Source organism: Cydia strobilella, chromosome 7, assembly GCF_947568885.1.
Source record: "Cydia strobilella chromosome 7, ilCydStro3.1, whole genome shotgun sequence".
In the NCBI taxonomy this organism is placed as follows: Eukaryota; Metazoa; Arthropoda; class Insecta; order Lepidoptera; family Tortricidae; genus Cydia; species Cydia strobilella.
Window position 1 is genome coordinate 13,845,733 of NC_086047.1, and position 17,422 is coordinate 13,863,154.

At 38.1% G+C, this 17,422-nt stretch overlaps 2 protein-coding genes across 14 annotated transcripts in view; one reads left to right on the plus strand and one right to left on the minus strand.

Moving 5' to 3' along the window:
* The window catches only part of LOC134743219 (3',5'-cyclic-AMP phosphodiesterase), a 597,682-nt gene extending 594,893 nt beyond the window's left edge, over window positions 1-2,789 (plus strand). For all 13 annotated transcript variants that reach the window (XM_063676606.1, XM_063676609.1, XM_063676607.1 and 10 more), the window contains one exon: window positions 178-2,789. In XM_063676606.1, coding sequence (XP_063532676.1) covers window positions 178-240 — 63 coding nt within the window. In that variant the 3' untranslated portion in view covers window positions 241-2,789. The remainder of the gene's footprint in view (window positions 1-177) is intronic.
* Window positions 2,790-7,471: 4,682 nt separating this feature from the next.
* Window positions 7,472-16,267, minus strand: LOC134743189 (E3 ubiquitin-protein ligase NRDP1). Its single transcript, XM_063676569.1, has 7 exons — window positions 15,999-16,267; window positions 15,762-15,904; window positions 15,248-15,330; window positions 12,449-12,654; window positions 11,240-11,395; window positions 10,079-10,209; window positions 7,472-9,111 (listed from the first exon to the last, which is right to left on the minus strand). Exons 1-7 carry the CDS (start codon window positions 16,086-16,088, stop codon window positions 8,973-8,975), a joined length of 948 nt encoding a protein of 315 aa, XP_063532639.1. The 5' UTR covers window positions 16,089-16,267; the 3' UTR covers window positions 7,472-8,972.
* Between the last annotated feature and the right edge of the window lie 1,155 nt (window positions 16,268-17,422).

Below are 17,422 nucleotides of genomic sequence, written 5' to 3' on the forward strand. Positions count from 1 at the left end.
CTCATACATTATAAACAGTGTCTGAAATTAAATGAAGCAGCAAATTAATCGATTACACTACGCCATCGATTAATACCTGTTACAAAATATAAGGAATAAGTAATTAGGTACATATTTTGGCAAAATGAAATCCAACACAGGTGATAATTAATTTAAAGTAACTTTTTTTGTCATCAGGTAACACTGGAGGAGGGTGAAGGCTCAGAAGAATGCGAGGGTGAGGGCGACGGTGGGATGTGACGGAAACTACTCGGAATCTGTAAGAAACTCTCCGAGAAGATGCAGGTCTGGTGGAAGCTGTGGCAGTAGCCGACGGAGACGGAGTGGCGGCCGCGCCCGCGAGTGGCGAGTCGCACACGCCCGGCCCGGGCCCGGCGGCGCGGCGGCGGCGCGCGGCGCGCGGCGCCCGTCGGATCGGATAACAATAATGTAAACACTTGTTGACGCTTATGTCGAAATGGAACGACCTCCGGGTCCGTCGTAACATTTCGACCATGATTATTTATATGTGATTATTATGCAATGTTAAATTAGAGTTACCTAACGACTAAATAATATGTCCCTCCAATGACTGTAACATTCGATCGTCTAGTGTTTTTACTGTTGTTTTGTTTTATCTAACCAAAGATGTGTAAAGTTCGATCCCCTAAGTTTAACAGAAACGTTCAGGTCCCTGTAAGTAGTTAGTTTTCGTTTGAAATAAAGTTGGTATAAAATAAGTAGATTTAATCGTCGCCTCGCCGACGCGGAGCGACTAAGTTAGGACATTGAAAACGCTTATTAATTGGTATGAAAGGGTAATTTATATTGTCATATCATCCACGTTTCTCATATTTAATACGGGTTTGCGATAATGATGTTATTCACCAAAATATATTAACGTAATAGGTACCTATCGTAAACTAATCTATTTTAAGGTAAATTTTAAAAATTGCCTTTCGGAGTTGTTGTTGTGTCTTTTTCTGAATATTTGATATTCGGCCAGCGGTCGCAGAGGCGGCCGCGGCCGCTCGACGAGTAGCACACCTTCTAGCACCTCATTTCGTGTAAGGATCGCTGGCGATACCTTTTCATTTTTCTTTTAGCATAATGTATTTTTATGTGACTTAGGTATTTTATCCCTTTTACCCATAATGTTAGTCATGAATCTTATGGTAAAAGTTTTCTGTAAGTATGCAACTAACGGCTTGAAGTGTTTGATTCAAATGTTAAATACCTACTAACAAGAGTGGTTTGCGACTAAGTTTTCTCTCGAATCATCAGTAAGTACAAGTGTTTGCAGAAGTAAGTAATTAACTAAGTGTGTAAACGGTAGCGGCGAAGGCCGGGTCTTGCAATAGTACCTACATGCTAAGTGTGCCCTGTCTTGGGGCACTTTCATTCGTGCTCTCACTTCGCACAACAATCATACCTACTTTAAGTTTGTATAATAATCTCTGATAAACTTACTTCAAAATTCATTCGCATTAAGAAAATATTTCCTAAGCGTAAGCAGCTACAATCACATAATGCACCAGGAACATATTTTGTTAGCGCAGATGAAAGTCTTGTTTCTTGTTCTTGTATTATTGTTCCATCGCCTGCAGATCTGACTTGAATGTAACTCGTAAGCCGGCGTAGCCCACAGTATACGTAACATGTACATTGTTGTTAGCCACAGTATCCTTGTCACAGAAGTCTACCTACGATTATCTGGTACTGTCAGCATTTCAAACACGGGGGTGCGATTACTTAATCAAATGTACCTTTAAGGATGTCTGTATGCCATTATATCCATGTTAATGTAAATTGTCTTAGTTTATTTACGATTACGAGCTGGTCTCTATACTTTCATGTACTCAAAAGATATTTTGATTAATTATGATTTAGTTCCTTGCACTTTATTTTATTCTTCCTAGTATCTCAGTATGAGTATTATTATGTTTTATAAATGCAGGTCATTTTCTCACCCATCATTCATCAGAGTCAAGAATGAAGGTCCAATGTACATTATTTTCGTAGATAAATTAAGATTTACGGCGATCAGAAAGTTATGGAATTTCTTATGCGAAATCGCCAATGATGTCTTCGATATGTCTGATTTTGGAAGCATAGTTTAGGATCAGTATGTCGAGTCAACACTCGCATAAGAAAAATTAAAACGCTTAACTACTGTGTGTTATAATAGAAAGATTACGCTTAGAACCATTTGTTTTCTAATGTACCTATGTATTTGTAACAAAATTGTGTTGAATAAAATGTTCGTACTACCAGTAGATCTGTGTATAACGTACGTACCCAATCTTGCGTAGTTCGACTCGTAAAACATAGCAAAGGAGTATAACTCTACTGAACGGAAAATCTTTATTGAAATGTTAAAATACTGTGTAGGTAATAAAGATAAAAAATTGGTTGAAATTGATTGTGGTGAGAATAAAGATTCTCATGACAAGCTCTCGTATGCTAGACTCGATACGCTTAAATGCATGGTACTCGAGATTTTGTAGTAATTTTACAGTCTATAGTCTTATGGTATACCCCTGAACAAATGTTTTTATGTACTCGCCTCCCTACTAAATGTGGCAGTAGGTGCTCGTGTGTGTTTTACTGTAACTACGGTTAAGATTGGATAATACCTAGATAAAATTATTCTTAATAACAAGTTAAAGTGTGCAATGCTGGACATTTGCATTACTTATTATTTATGTTTAAAATAAAAAAATAGCTTGTAATAGTTTAAATGACTATTTGAGTTTGAACTAAAGAATATTAATGTATTTAGAATAAAAAGATATGGGAGAAAACTCAAACGTGATTTCATTTTGATTATGCATACTAGGACTAACCTAACTATAGGAATGTACAGGTTTTTAAAGGGTCGGCAACGCGCGTGTAATATATCTGATGTTGCAGGCGTCCATAGGCTACGGTAACTGCTTACCATCAGCGGGCCGTATGCTTGTTTGCCACCGACGTGGTATAAAAAACTAACCGAAGATGTAATTTTGAGTCTCAATACATAAAGTGCGGACAAGACGTCCAGGTATTAATAACAGGTTAAGATAGCTAGATCTTCAGTTCGACTTGGACTAGTCCTATAAAAAATAAAAAAATAAAAAAGCGAAGTTAAAGACAATTGAGCCTAAATTTTGTGTATCCCTACTTATATTATAAATGCGAAAGTAACTGTCTGTCAGTATGTCTGCTATCTCTTCATGGATAAACCGCTGAGCCGATTTAGATAAAAATCAATGTATCATATGGTACCTAGTTTTTATCAATCATCATCATTATTACACGCAGACGAATTCGCGGCCCGACGTTAGTGATAAATAAAATCGAAGTAAGTATACAAGAGTAAAACAAATTACGATTAAATCTTTGTGCCAAAAGTTTCGGAAATACACTATGAAGTATGTACGTATGTCATTTACCTTAATTGTAATGCAAAGTTTTAATATACAGAACCGCATGTTCTTTTGTAAAAACCTTCACGCAAAACTTTTTAAATATTAACGTTATAAATTGCATAGGCATGCATAGTAGGCCATTAGTCGCGTCTAAATTACAAAATAGTATCTACCGCTGCGTTCAAGGAGACCTAATATAATATTCTTCAAATGGTGTATAGCTCCATTAAGAAAGGATTTTTGGAAATTTAACCCCTAAGGCTTGTAAATGGGGTTGAAAGTTCTAAAGACGAACGAAGTCGCAGATGAAATGTGTTATAAAACAGAAACGATACCCGATACGAATATGTTATAAAACAGAAACGTACCTCACACGATATTTTCCGCTACGAATTACTATTAAATGATTAATTATCGTATTCACATTTTTAATACTCAGATAATGCCAATTTACACGTATTAATAATTGATATACCTAATCAAAGGATTAACGAATAATGAATACTGACTAGCTACTTAAAGATAATGAGGAATAATAATAGATTATTGATTAAGCATAATTAACCTATTTTGTAAGTTAAGTAGCTGTAAACAAGTATTACCGTATCACGCGCAGAATTAAATAATAAATACCTACTGTATGAAATATCTACGCTGCCAACACACTCGAAAATATTTTTTTCATGCCAACAGCATTAAAGTAAGTATATAGGTAAAGAGAGCCCTCTTGAAGCATTTTATGGAAATTCATTTGAAAGCGCCATCTCTGATCTCATCCTGAAACTAAGTATGTATGTGTGCGTGCACAACTACATTTGCATCCATACGTGTACTTTCGTCCCACATAATATTAGGTCTACTTGGTCGGTTTACAAGTCATTTTTTGTTTGGTTTCTTGTAACAAAAAATTTATAGGTTACAAGAAGTCAAATAAGAAATGGACTTTTAAACCGACCAAGTAGACCTAATATTATGTAAAAAAGGTTTTAAAGAGTGGAATGAATATAACAAAACCATAACAGTAAAGTAAGTATTTTTATTGATTTCAATTTGGTATACAAATATAGTACTACCTATTATAAGAGCAGGTGTATATGTAAGTAAGTTGAATGTTGAATCCACCGCTTGTAGCTTCCGACTGATCCATTTTCTTGGAATAATAATTGTCACATTAGGGGAATTTCGGGTAATATCGCCACGCCACACTGTACACAGTTTGCTCCAAATATTATTTAAAATAAACACATAAGTAATGTAATGTTTGATGTCGTGATTCGGGTCCTTCTTGTAGCTGATGAATTTCACGCATAGGTCGTATGTTTTATCTACGCACGTATCTTCATAGATGCACTCTATCTTGTCTTAGCGGAATCAAATTGCACAAATATTTGCAGTGTCATCGGACAAGTTTGTCGTAAACAAAATTAAAATAGGTAATTTTAAAGGTCTTTAATGGCTATGAAGCCAGCCTTTTTATCGCTGATTGCAATGAGCGCCCCGGATGGTATTTTCTTCTTACTTTCGAGGATATCTAGGCCTCCCGGCATTGCCTTGACTTAAGCACCGTTAAAAATTTAAACCTCTAGGTTTTGTAACAGAACTATTGGGATTCTGATTACCCTATTTGAATTTTAGTCGTATTTTATGCTGCTTGCTTGCTTGTTTGTTACGATTTTACTCCACTCTGCTAATGTACTTTAAAGATATTAGTGAAATAATAAGTTCATATCAATCATATCTCTGTTTACGATATTTATTTTTTCTGACAGAATATATAAATAACGGTTGCTAGGTAACAACATTTCAACATTATGAATAAAGAAAGGTCTTGGCGTTTTTAATGTTGTATTCATGCCTTTAAATTGTATCAATTTTATAGTGACAACTGGTGACGTAGTTTGCATAATCGGAAGTCTCCTTTACGCAATTGTTCTTTCATTCTTTCAAATCTACGCCATCATCTTCCATCTTTAATGACGTTAACTATATTCCTAGTGTCCCCCCCCCCCTGGTTATGCGTCTTTCCTGAGCCGGTATCATGGTCCCATTTTTATCACCTGTCACGTGATGCGTCACTTACGCCTTACGCACTTGATGATGACAGATGATAAAAAATGTCCATCTTAGCCCTACAGAGAACATTCTTAGGCCAACTTGCACTATCCCACTAACCCAGGGTTAAGCAGTTAAATCGTTAACCTAGTGTCAAATTGTACTGGTAACCTTGGTAACTCCAGGTTTAACCGGTTAACCCCGGGTTAGTGGAATGGTGTAAGTGGGTTTAACTGGACGATCACCTACAAGCATGTACCTTTGACTTCATAACAGCTGTATGATGAATGCATAGTAAAATGCACTCCAATCGTCAACAATTATGTATATTGTCTCCTATCCACAAGAAAGACGCCCGTTTTATACACATATGACACCCAAATAATAGTTATTTGTTGTTTGTAAGGAGGCAACGTTGTTGTTTAACCCCTAATTTTGATATCCGAGCAAGCGAAAGATTCCTAAATTGAATCACAAACGTAGCTTAGTGGTTCAATTAGTGAAATCTTGAGCGTTCCGAGGATTTCAAGGCACGAGTGTTAACACATTGAGTGCCAGTCGCTTTCCTCTCTACTAAGCGGGAAAACGCTGGGATCGGCTACGAGCATAACGCTGCGAAAACGTGGGCAGTGAACGCGTGAAACAAACTTTGCTCCCGAGTGAAAATAGTTATTTGTTATACAAGGGTGCAAAGTTGTATTTTACCCGCGAGTGTGGAATTGAAACACGAGCAAGCGAAAGGATTCCATACTTGAACCACGAGCGAAGCGAGTGGTTCTAAAAGAGAATCCTGAGCGTAGCGAGTGTTTTAACACACGAGAAGTAAAATACATTTGCACCCGTGTGTAACACAAAACTTTTCCCCTCACTATAGCGAGGAAAGTGCAACATCCACAGGCGTTAGATCATCTTCATCAACTGGAATCACTCATTTTTTTACGATATTATAACAAAAAACTCTCGAAATTCTGTACTTTTACGTGAGAAGTTTTAAAGCAAAATTTTTGTTGTCAATGTTGACATTTCTGACGTATGAAATGTCAATGATGCGTTTTGAAATTGCATCGACTTAACTTGTGCGTTCAGAATTATATTTAACATAATTAACCACTATATAATTAACCACTATATATTTAACCACTGGAGGGCTTCGTCACTTTTTCTTTAATATATGAACATCTATTACAGTTTTTAACATAATTATTAAAAAACAAACGTTTATTATGGAATTTTAAGGTTTATGACTTAAAATCATTAAATAAAGCTAAATCTGGTATTTTTTATTAAATTTTCAAATCATTTATCTAATGATAATTAATATCGAACGAACCATTATTATGAGCGTTTTACGTTTTGTTATCTGTCAAGCTACTTAAACACGCTCTATCCAAGGTCAAATTACTTTCCCCACTAGTGGATAAAATGCGTTTTTCCCCGCTTGTTTTAAAGGATAAAAGACGGCTTTCCGAGCTAGTGAGGGGAAAAAAATTTTCACCACCAACACGAGGAAAATACTAACTGTAAAACATTCCAAATGAAATCCAATTGAACGCAACTTTCTCATCAGTTTCCGAAAAATAAATAGCGCCTGTACATGGTACATGCTGGAGGTGAAAAAATAATTCTCAAGCTACGGCATAGCATTTGAGCACGCTAGGGATCGACATTTTACCAACGCTTTCAACTGACCCGACGTAAAGAAACACATATAAACAATTAGCTTCTAGAGTCAGACCAAGCTAAGTTGGCAGAGATTTATTAAGCATAGACGGTGCCAGTGTTATTTTAAACGTCAAATTTCTATGAAATTATGACGTTTACTTAACACTTGCAGAGTCTTATGCTATCAAAATCGTTGCCAACTTAGCTTGGTCTGACTCTACCCGCGCCTTCTTCTGTGTGTGATGATGATGATGATTGATAAAAACAATCCTACCTCATTGTTCATCTCCATTGGTTCGGTTGTTAAGGTAACAGACACGTAAAGTACTTGGTAGGGATGTAAGGTTGAGTACAATAAAACAACGTGGTCTAAAAATTAATCGATTACATTTAATACTAAACTCATTAACCTAAACAAAGTTACGAAAATTATGATTGCAATTTGTTGCCGATTCAACTAAAAATACGAAAACAAAATTATGGACAAAAATAAAAATAAAACTTCTTACTTCGTGATTTTGTGGAAAACAAGAAAAATGCATGACCATAAATAATTCTGAGTAAATAATACCCCTGCAGCCCTGCAGTATTATAAGCATTACGCACTATAAAAAACATAACACAGCACACAATCACTGATATTTGTAATAATCCTTATTCAAATAATATTTAATTGGCAATTATATATCAAAAACAGGCAACTCATAAAATAAAATACAAATTAATTTAGGAATGTTACCACTCTTAATTAAAATTTTCTCACTTATAAACAATACTTTGCAACTTTTGTAAATATTACAATCATTGGCTATGCTAATCAGTTATCAGCGTTCAAAAATCATATAAACTCTGTGCTAGTTAAAACATAGTTTTATTTTAGCGCAAAATTTCTTACATCCACATTCATATATTTGAGATCTCTGAGATGTTCGAAATCTTGAAAACCAAAGACATTGTCGCGAGAATTATACTAATTTACCTTTTTCCACTTTATAAGCAGGATGTCTCGCGATAATGCCAAAATTTTTAAAAATACTATATTCTTGTTTGGATGCAGTCAGAATTATGTTGTATTTTAAAACTCAAATAGATAATGGTTGCTCTCATTGTTCGGTTAAGTTTTAAAATAACTATTAAATTTAGGTTAGAGCAGTAGAGACTAGTATTTCGACCGATGAGTTTAAAATAATTCTAGAACTGATAGGATGTTACATGAACATCGAAACAACACTAGTTTTGCCCCTTATGCTTGCATCGCACCATAGTTAGAGGCGTATCGCACTCGAATAATGAGAACGATTCATCTATAATTATAAGATTATAACAAAGAACCAAAGTCCGCAAACCTAGCATCACTGCGAACACTGCGAATGTAGATCACGCACTCACTGTAGTGGCACAGTCTATCAATGGCGGGGCGGGCGTCCACTTCATTTCCATGGACTCTTTTTGAGACAATTTTATTCTACATGTCAAGAAAAAGGTCATACGAATCAGCACCACCAGTACCGTATATACAGATGTAGTGAATAATCCTTCACCATCGTGTTTTCACGGAAACGCACGAACGTGTTATGCTATTTACAGTACAAAGTACAGTACAGTACAAAAAGTACTGAGGTTGACTGAAGTAGCATAACAAATACGAACGTTTCCGATAAAATACGACGACACCTGTTCGTAGGTAGTAACATCTAGGAAGACGCGCCCCACTGCTATCTTCCCGTACGTCGCCTGCCGTCCCTAGAACGGACACAGACACAATGGGCCGCTTCGTAGATGGCACATATTATATAGAGGGCGTATTTGAATATGAAACCTCATAGAGCCTTAGTGTGCCATCGACATTGGGTTGAGCTTGTGGTCACGTTACTCGATGCCGTGCGCGAAGATCATGACGAGGCCGGGCTCGACCATCATGTGGTCGTCCACGTGCGCGTTGTCGCACTGCAGCACCAGCACGGCCTGCTTGCCGGGCACACGCTTGCATACGTATTTCTCGTATAATCTGAAACAAATGGTATTAATTTTAGTTTTTTTTATCCTACTCTTGAAGTTCGCAGGAAACTGTTGGATAACCACATTCATTGCCACCCAGCCACACAACACATCCGCGCCAGGCCTTTTTGTACGATAAGTTTTTCTTTTGTGCAATAAAGGTTAAATAAATAAATAAAATAAATAACAGGCCAATTCGAACGTACACTGACATCAGAACGACATTCAAATGATGTCATTTACTTAGTTATCGTGCATTTCACTCGTACTGGTATTGGCGCGAGAGAGAAGCACGATAACTACATGACATAATTCTGATGTCAGTATACGTTCGAATTGGCCTGTAAGACATTACACGAGTGGTAATATGGATGTATATTGAACGGTTGTATGTCGAACATGAGACGTCTTTCGGCTATACCTAATGATAATGATGGTATGATGTTTTAGGGTTCCGTAGCCAAAATAGGGTCCCGTAGATAGGAAAATTACATCTCCTGCAACTCTTCACCTGATGACGCTAGCAATACCAGGTCATCAGCGTAAAGAAGACATTTGACGGATAACCCACTCAGTCTCAGCCCACATTCATCATTTCTCAAATCATGCAAACTACTGTCCCTCCACCTCCACATCCCTGCCTAAGACCCTTTTCGATGCTAAACCACTCAGTGTACGACCCGTTTACTCTCACTCAAGCACTGGAATCCTCATAGAGCGATTTCAGTGCTTGAATGAGACGGCCGCTCAATCCATACACCGACAGTACCGACCAAAGTTCATTCCTCACCACTCTGTCATAAGCCTTTCCCACGAAAATTGTTTTCAACAAGATAGGTTAAGCAATTAATGGGGTTCCAAAAGAACTTCTGTTTATATTCAAACGATGTAAACGGTTGAATTATTAAGTCTGAAAATAGTCATGACCTAGGGACAAGCAAAAAGCGAGTTTAGCAGCAAGGTCCAAATGAGGATACCTTCTATTGTTCTGGCGGGTCTCCAGCGAACACAGGCCGGGCGGCCAGCGGCGCTCGTGGCAGTTCTCCATGAGCTCGTCGATGATGTGCGGCGGGCAGCCCGACTCCGACAGGCTTCGCTTTATCATCATCTGGAAACATCATCACTCATACAATAAGTAGTACGGTATACTGAACTGGACTAAATTGTGTTAATTATACTTTTTCAGGGTTCCGTACCCAAAGGGTAAAAACGGGACCTGTCCGTCCGTCTGTCTGTCTGTCTGTCACCAGGTATCTCATGAACCGTGATAGCTAGACAGTTGAAATTTTCACAGATGATGTATTTCTGTTGCCGCTCTAACAACAAATACTAAAAACAGAATAATATAAATATTTAAATGGGGCTCCCATACAACAAACGTGATTTTATTCTGTTTTTTTTCCGTAATGGTACGGAACCCTTCGTGCGCGAGTCCAACTCGCACTTGGCCGGGTTTTTTTATAAACACTTATCTCCTCGTGCGGCACTAGAAGCCTCGAAATGGACGCTTTCCAACAACAGTGCATGCGGCGGCGGCGGCCGCCAATTTTAATTTTATAAACTTTTTGACAGCGAGGACACGTTTCAACGAAAAATTTCTGAGTTTAAAACCGTAATAACATGTACATCCTCATGTTCTATAAGGCCTCTATTGTGCGTTAGAGGGTCTGCCACCTTGTGGTCTAAATCGGAATTTATAATATAACCCAGCCAGCCCGCCAGCCAGGTTTATATATGGCCTTTGAATCCAGGCCATTTATTATAATGTGACGCTTTAAGCTGCGTAAAGTCAGCACAATTTTTTCCAAATAGATATCTACCTATGGTCTGTTTTTTTATTCCGTAGACTAAAATGACGTTTAATGTGTATGAAATGACATTTCTTAGTACCACATGAACTGTCATTTTAGTCTACGGAATAAAAAAACAGAATATATATCTTTTGATAGTAGTCCGATCCACTACTATTTGTTGCTGACTGTACAACGTCAACCACGGAACGCATGCTCCGAGCTACACGACCGCCATCCATTTCTTTCAACCAATATATGGATGGCGGTTGGCTTCAGCGTCGAGTGTGCGTTTCATGGCCGAGGCTAAATCTGGTCCGCCTTTACATAATAGAAGACGAAAGCTACCTGTAGCACGTCGTCGGGCGTGGAGATCATGCCGCCCCAGCGCGTGACGCGCGCGCGCGCCAGCGAGTTGGCCCAGCGCAGCACCTCCTCCTGCTCCATCTGGTCCGCCAGCACCCGCATGGCCGGGTTCGACACGCGCATAGCGCGCATGAACTCCTGCAACCGACAAACTGTTAGGATACGTAGGGCCGGATCTAAGGTAGAGCGAGTGGAGCGGCCGCTCTAGGCGCCGGATGGTAAGGGGGGCGCCAGAATAGCAAATGAGAAAAAAAAGTTTTAAAAGACGCGAGTGTGACGCGAGCCTAAAATACGGTTCGTTTTGCTTTCAGCTTCAACGAAGGGTGCCAAAACCCGATTTCGCTCTACCCTGATCAAGGACTCGGGCCGGCACTGAGGATGCGGCGTGTTAATCAGGAACAAAAGATGGTTAAGGCCCGACACTAAAAGCAAGTATACCAAAGAGGCAACTCTTTGCGTGCGCCCGTGAAGAACAGAGCATACACAATGCGACGAAATTAAAAACAAGTTTTAATAATGCTGACTACCCGCGTAATCGGCGTAATTCAACCTGTGTAACTTAGTCCGTTTCTTTGCTACCCGCCAGCAATCTCTGGTCGAAAACAAGACGCATGTCGTTATGACGGCTCTATAGTATACTAGCTTTTAAGCCCGGCACAACATAGGGCAGCGGTGGCGAGAGGTGAGTCCATAGAGAAATAAGTAAAGCTAGACTGCTCAAACCATAATAATAATTCAGCCCATATACGTCCCACTGCTGGGCACAGGCCTCCTCTCATGCACAAGAGGCCCCACGCTAGCCCAGTGCGGATTAGGGACTTCAAATACACGAATTTTTTCGCAGATGTATGCAGGTTTTTTTCACGATGTTTTCCTTCACCGAAAAGCTAGTGGTAAATATCAAATGATATTTCGTACATAGGTTCCGAAGAACTGGTACGAGCCAAGATTTGAACCCGCGACCTCCGACGCGATAGACACCACCACCTACACACACCACATGTGCCTACAGCTTTGTAATATAACTAACAACTTTGGACTACTTAAAAACTGATACTGACTGATGAACAGTTGAGTAATCTTTGTGCAACCTTCTTTGCACTACTTGCTTAAAATCGATCATCTTACAATGCTGCATGGTTAATATCTAACCAATGATAATAATGGTTAATATGTAAATCAATAACTAACCTTTAAAAGCGCGAGTTCCCTCTTATGCTCATTGATGACCAGTCTTTGCTCCGCTAACTCCTGTTGGAAGTCGGTGAGCTTGCCCTGCTGCGTGGTGATGAGTGCTCGCAGCTCCCGCACGCAGTTGTGCTCCTGCAGCTCGTCCTTCGGTATCACGAGGCCACAGCCGGCCTCGCATGGCATTGGTCGTTTAGGGTTATATTCACCTGGAAAGTTTCAGGTTTATAATCATAACTTACCTGCAAAGATTATTATAGAGATTAGAAGGGTAGGTAGGACAAATGTTTTAGAATGACAACAGTAAGGTGGTATTCACAATGAATACGGATCCGCACAGATGAAGTATGCAAGAGGAACATTGCTTTACGCGTAACGGCGCAACGGCGCAAAGATTCGCATCAGCATGATAACGGCATATGTAGTAAAAAGTGGGCTAAGCGTGCATTTTTTGACTCATAAGATGAAGATCAGCTTAAGATTTTTATTAAACCCGTAACAATAAGGTAATCTAGAGGAGGTTCATGATATGACATAACAGTAAACACCTACTCCTACCTACCACATGTGGCTCAATATTAACCCAGGGCAAGCCTAAATAGCTCTGTCAATTAACAGACTTAATATATATGATTGTTATCGGCTGCCAGAATCTATTTAAAAGTTATTACTACTGTCCCTTTAATTATTGCTTAAATGTAATGTATCATTAAGAAGTTGATAGGTACATAATTCAAAACAAATTAGGTGTCTCATATAAAAATAAATTATTCATATGACTTAAGTAGGGTATGTCCGGGGTAGATGGCCATAAGGGTGAGATGGCTCATTGAATTGTTTCATGGTTCTGATGGCTAGATGGTGCTAGTTCTTGTTTAGTACACATCACGTCATGCTTGGGAGCAAGGATGTGGCGAAAATTTTGGGGAAAAAAAATGTAGAAGTACATAAAATCCTTGTTGATTGTTTTGACTAGTGAAAATATTTTTAAAAGGGTTCATATTTTAATGGTGGTGATGCTAGTGTGAATTCTAATGGCGTTATTTGCTTTTGGTGCAAGGTATAAGGTTGTAGTTTTGTTCTTACCTAAATAAGAATGAAGCTCGAGTCTCAACTTGTTTTGATTCTAGGTGTGGTCAAGACTCTCCAAGACAAAAAGGAGAGATGGCCAGTTCAAGTTGGGGTATTATGGCCATATGGCCATGAAGGTACACAGTGATGAGGTGAGTGTATCACGGATTAGGTATTCCAAAGGTTATCAGATTACATTGATGATGTCCCCCTATGCATGATAACGAATAAAAAAAGGAAAAAGGAGTCAATTAAGAAAGAGAATTATTGCAGGTGTGGGAAAAAAACCTCGAGCCTCTTTACCTCCAAAATTGCTTTGAGAGCGTTGTTTGCTTGTGGTGGCCTAAACAGGGCCTTGAATAGAAAAGAGACTTTTTTTGTTTTTTTTTTTTTTGAGCTAAGGCCATATGATGGGGAACAGTTGTATCTTTAAGCTAGTACTTGAATTGAATTGAAATAGCCTTTGTAAGTACATTTTGTTAGCATATATATATATCTAATTTCTATCTGTATGCCTTTTGTAGGCAAAGGCCTCCCCTAACTCTTTCCATTTATCCCTATCTTTTGTTATTGTAGTCCAGTAACCTCCTGCTGCGCTCTTAATCTCATCATCCCATCTTCTTCTTGGCCTGCCATGCTTCCTCTTTTTGGCTCTAGTAAACCAGTACATTATTGCTTTAGACCACTTTTCTCTACCTCTAATTGTGTGACCTGCCCATTTCCATTTTAACTTCTTAATTGTTGTGATATTGATATTACATCTTTTGTTTTAGTACATTTCTTTATATCTATATTTCTAACTTTATCAGATAGTCGCTTTCCCATCATACTTCTCTCCATAGCGTTTTGACAAATTTTTAGCTTTTTGTAGTGGGATTTGTTTAGTGCCCAGGTTTGGCAACCATAAGTTAGAACAGGAAGTATACAGGTATCGAACAATTTCCTTTTTATGGTCAAACTCATTTCCTTATTTTTCATAACTTCTTTTAGGTTCTAATATTGCTTCCACCCATTTCCAATGCGTCTGTCTAGTTCTTTCGTAGTCAAGTCGTGTGGGGATATAATTTGACCTAGGTATAAGTATTCGTTTACATATTCGATCCTGTTGTTGTTGACGTAAATGGGTTCTTGTTTTCCATTGGTCATGGCTTTGGTCTTCAGAGTGTTCATGCACAACCCTACTTTTTAGCTTTCTGTATCTATATCACATGTCATTTCGTTCAGTCTGTCTTTGGATGGTGAGATTATTATGAGATCATCCGCAAATCTTAAATGCGAGAGGTTTTCGCCATTTATTGATAATCCGCATTCATCCCAATTTAATTTACGGAATACCTCTTCTAAGACAGCCGTAAAGAGTTTTGGTGACACTGGATCGCCTTGACGGACTCCTCTTCCTATTTTAATTTCTTCACCCTCTCTGTCCAACTTAATTTTGGCCTTACTGTTTTCATAGACGTTTTTTAGGATTCTGGTGTACTTGATTTCAACTCCTTGGTTTATTAGGGCTTGCCAGATTTTGTCATGTTCAAGTGAGTTCAATGTTGAGTGAGTGGCTTTGCTATAATCCACAAAACAGCAGTAAAGGGTGATATTGAATACCTTTGCTTTTTCAAAGAGTTGTTTAATAACTATGATCAAGGGTTGAAGCTAGTACTAGTAGAATCTTATTGTGATGCACCTTTTGCCCAAGAACAACACATTGGAGGATATGAAATGTACAATACTCACATTCAACTAAGTGAGATGCCAGGGAGTCCAGCTTTAGCACAGAGTTGCAACCATGAGGGGCATTGTCGCAACTTGTGCACAACCTGACAATCAATAAAAAAATAAAAAAATAACATACATATATATAGCCATGAATATGGCAGATTTGTAGAGAATGTTTTCGGCATTAAGTCAACTCTGTACAATTCTGAGTTTTAGGCAATAGTCTTAATACAAAAGCATAAATTTGTTTTAATTTGTTTTTCAGTAGATATAGTAAAAGTCATAGCAAATGCTACTCTGAAATACTTAACATATTTACTGCCAAGAACACATATACATATACATATATACGTGTTCATTGTGTACTGGAAACGGGGCGCCCGGCACTGATAGGGTAATAATAGTAGTAGGTATCACATTTTGCAGTGTTACATGATACTAGTAAACCAGTTCGTAGGTGGTAGGTAATAGCAACATAGTCCAAGAATGGTATAGGTAAGATCAATCATGTAATAAGTTATGAAATGCTCACCTGGACAGCAGGTTACGTAGTATCCGCGGAACTGGTCGCAACTGGCTTGCTGTGACCGCCTGGCGGTCTACCGGACAAGTCGGCTGACGGCTGATCCACTCTGTGATACACGCGCGACAAAAGGCGTGCTCGCAGGCTGGTGCCTGCAGTAAACATGCACAACATACATGTACAACTTGTCTACACTAAAGGCATACAATATCATAACACAATTCTCATGAAAACAAACTATCCCACCTGCAAAGGATCCTCGAGAACCCCCGAACAAATAGGACAAATCAGCTCCTCATCAACGTCACCTTGAAACCTTTTTATTTCAAACCCCATTCTGAGAATTATCAAATGATTCAGCACACATCGGCCCGAATTTATTAATTATACGGATTTAGAACTAAATCGTAACACTGCAATTCAAGTCAATAGCATAATAGCAACAAACAACAAAACTAGAACATCAACCTTACAATAACTTTTCTCTTTTTCATTTCATTTGATTGGTTTCGCTTAGTTCGATTGTCAAACTCTTTGATTACATTTGAAGTAAACTAACAAAATGATATGAAAAAAATCAACTTTATCCTAACTGAATAACGTATAATTTAGCATAACATTTTCAACGATATTACAAGAAAAATAAGGAAGCCAAAGGGAATATATTTTCCATAGACACAGCTATAGTTTGTCAAAGGACTGTCACATTTCAAACAAAGACTCGTAGAATCGTAGTATCTTTGTCTTACACTAGTACTAGCACCCAAAAGAAAAGGATGAGTATAGTTCTTTTTGTTCTTATTTACTGACAATTTGGTTTGACCAACTCTAGTCGAACAATAATTTAAAAAATAAATTGTCTATGAAATGTATAATGTTGCCAAGACTAAGTTTGAAATCCCGACATATAGATATAATGAGGCCCCAACGTCGTCGAATCTCAGTACAAAATTGAATTGTCAAAGGTTATGCGCGCACGAGCAACTTTTGTCTCCGCGACTATTTTGTCGCACACGTAGCGACGCGACTACCTGCTGCTGCTTTATTAAAGCGGTCAATTACGAGACGAATTTACTGTCTGCGGGAGTCTTATTCGGTTTCTATACTTGGTCAAACCAAATAGGCTATTTGACTAATTTTTGAAAATGGTTTTAATTGATTGTTTATGACTTAATAATTACATTACATTGATATTTCCTTGAAATTTCCTGTATTAAATATAAAAAAACAATGTTAAAGTTTATTTATTTTGAACGCGCCTTAAACGCTGTTTTTGCAAAGGGGCTAATCACGTGACACGTGTGACGTCACACGCGAGTAAACTTAGTCAATGACCTTAGTAAATCTTATGGTTTATGTGCATTGAGTAGATTATTTCATTGTAAAATGGTATATAAATGGTGTATAGTGCCGCATTGTTCAAGTACGACTATAAAAAATCCAGATAAATTGTTTGTTTCCGTTCCAACGAATCCCAAAAAAAGAAAAATGTGGTTAAATCTAGCGCGAAGAGACCTAAAGAGCATTTTAGCGCATACAAATGTTTTTATGTGTGAAGACCACTTCGATGTAAGTAATAATTTAACTGTAAATAAATATGGTAGTTAAAGCAGCGGATTTTGTTGTATTTAACGAAACAAGATCTAGGTCTTTAATGTATAATTACTACA

Bases quoted from the DNA above. Each gene is read 5' to 3' on its own strand.
- LOC134743189 (XM_063676569.1), bottom strand. From the start codon at position 16,088: ATGGGGTTTGAAATAAAAAGGTTTCAAGGTGACGTTGATGAGGAGCTG. The intron at 15,905-15,998 runs GTGGGATAGTTT...TGTTTACTGCAG, and splicing joins TTCTCGAGGATCCTTTGCAG to GCACCAGCCTGCGAGCACGC. The intron at 15,331-15,761 runs GTGAGCATTTCA...ATTGATTGTCAG, and splicing joins CTACGTAACCTGCTGTCCAG to GTTGTGCACAAGTTGCGACA.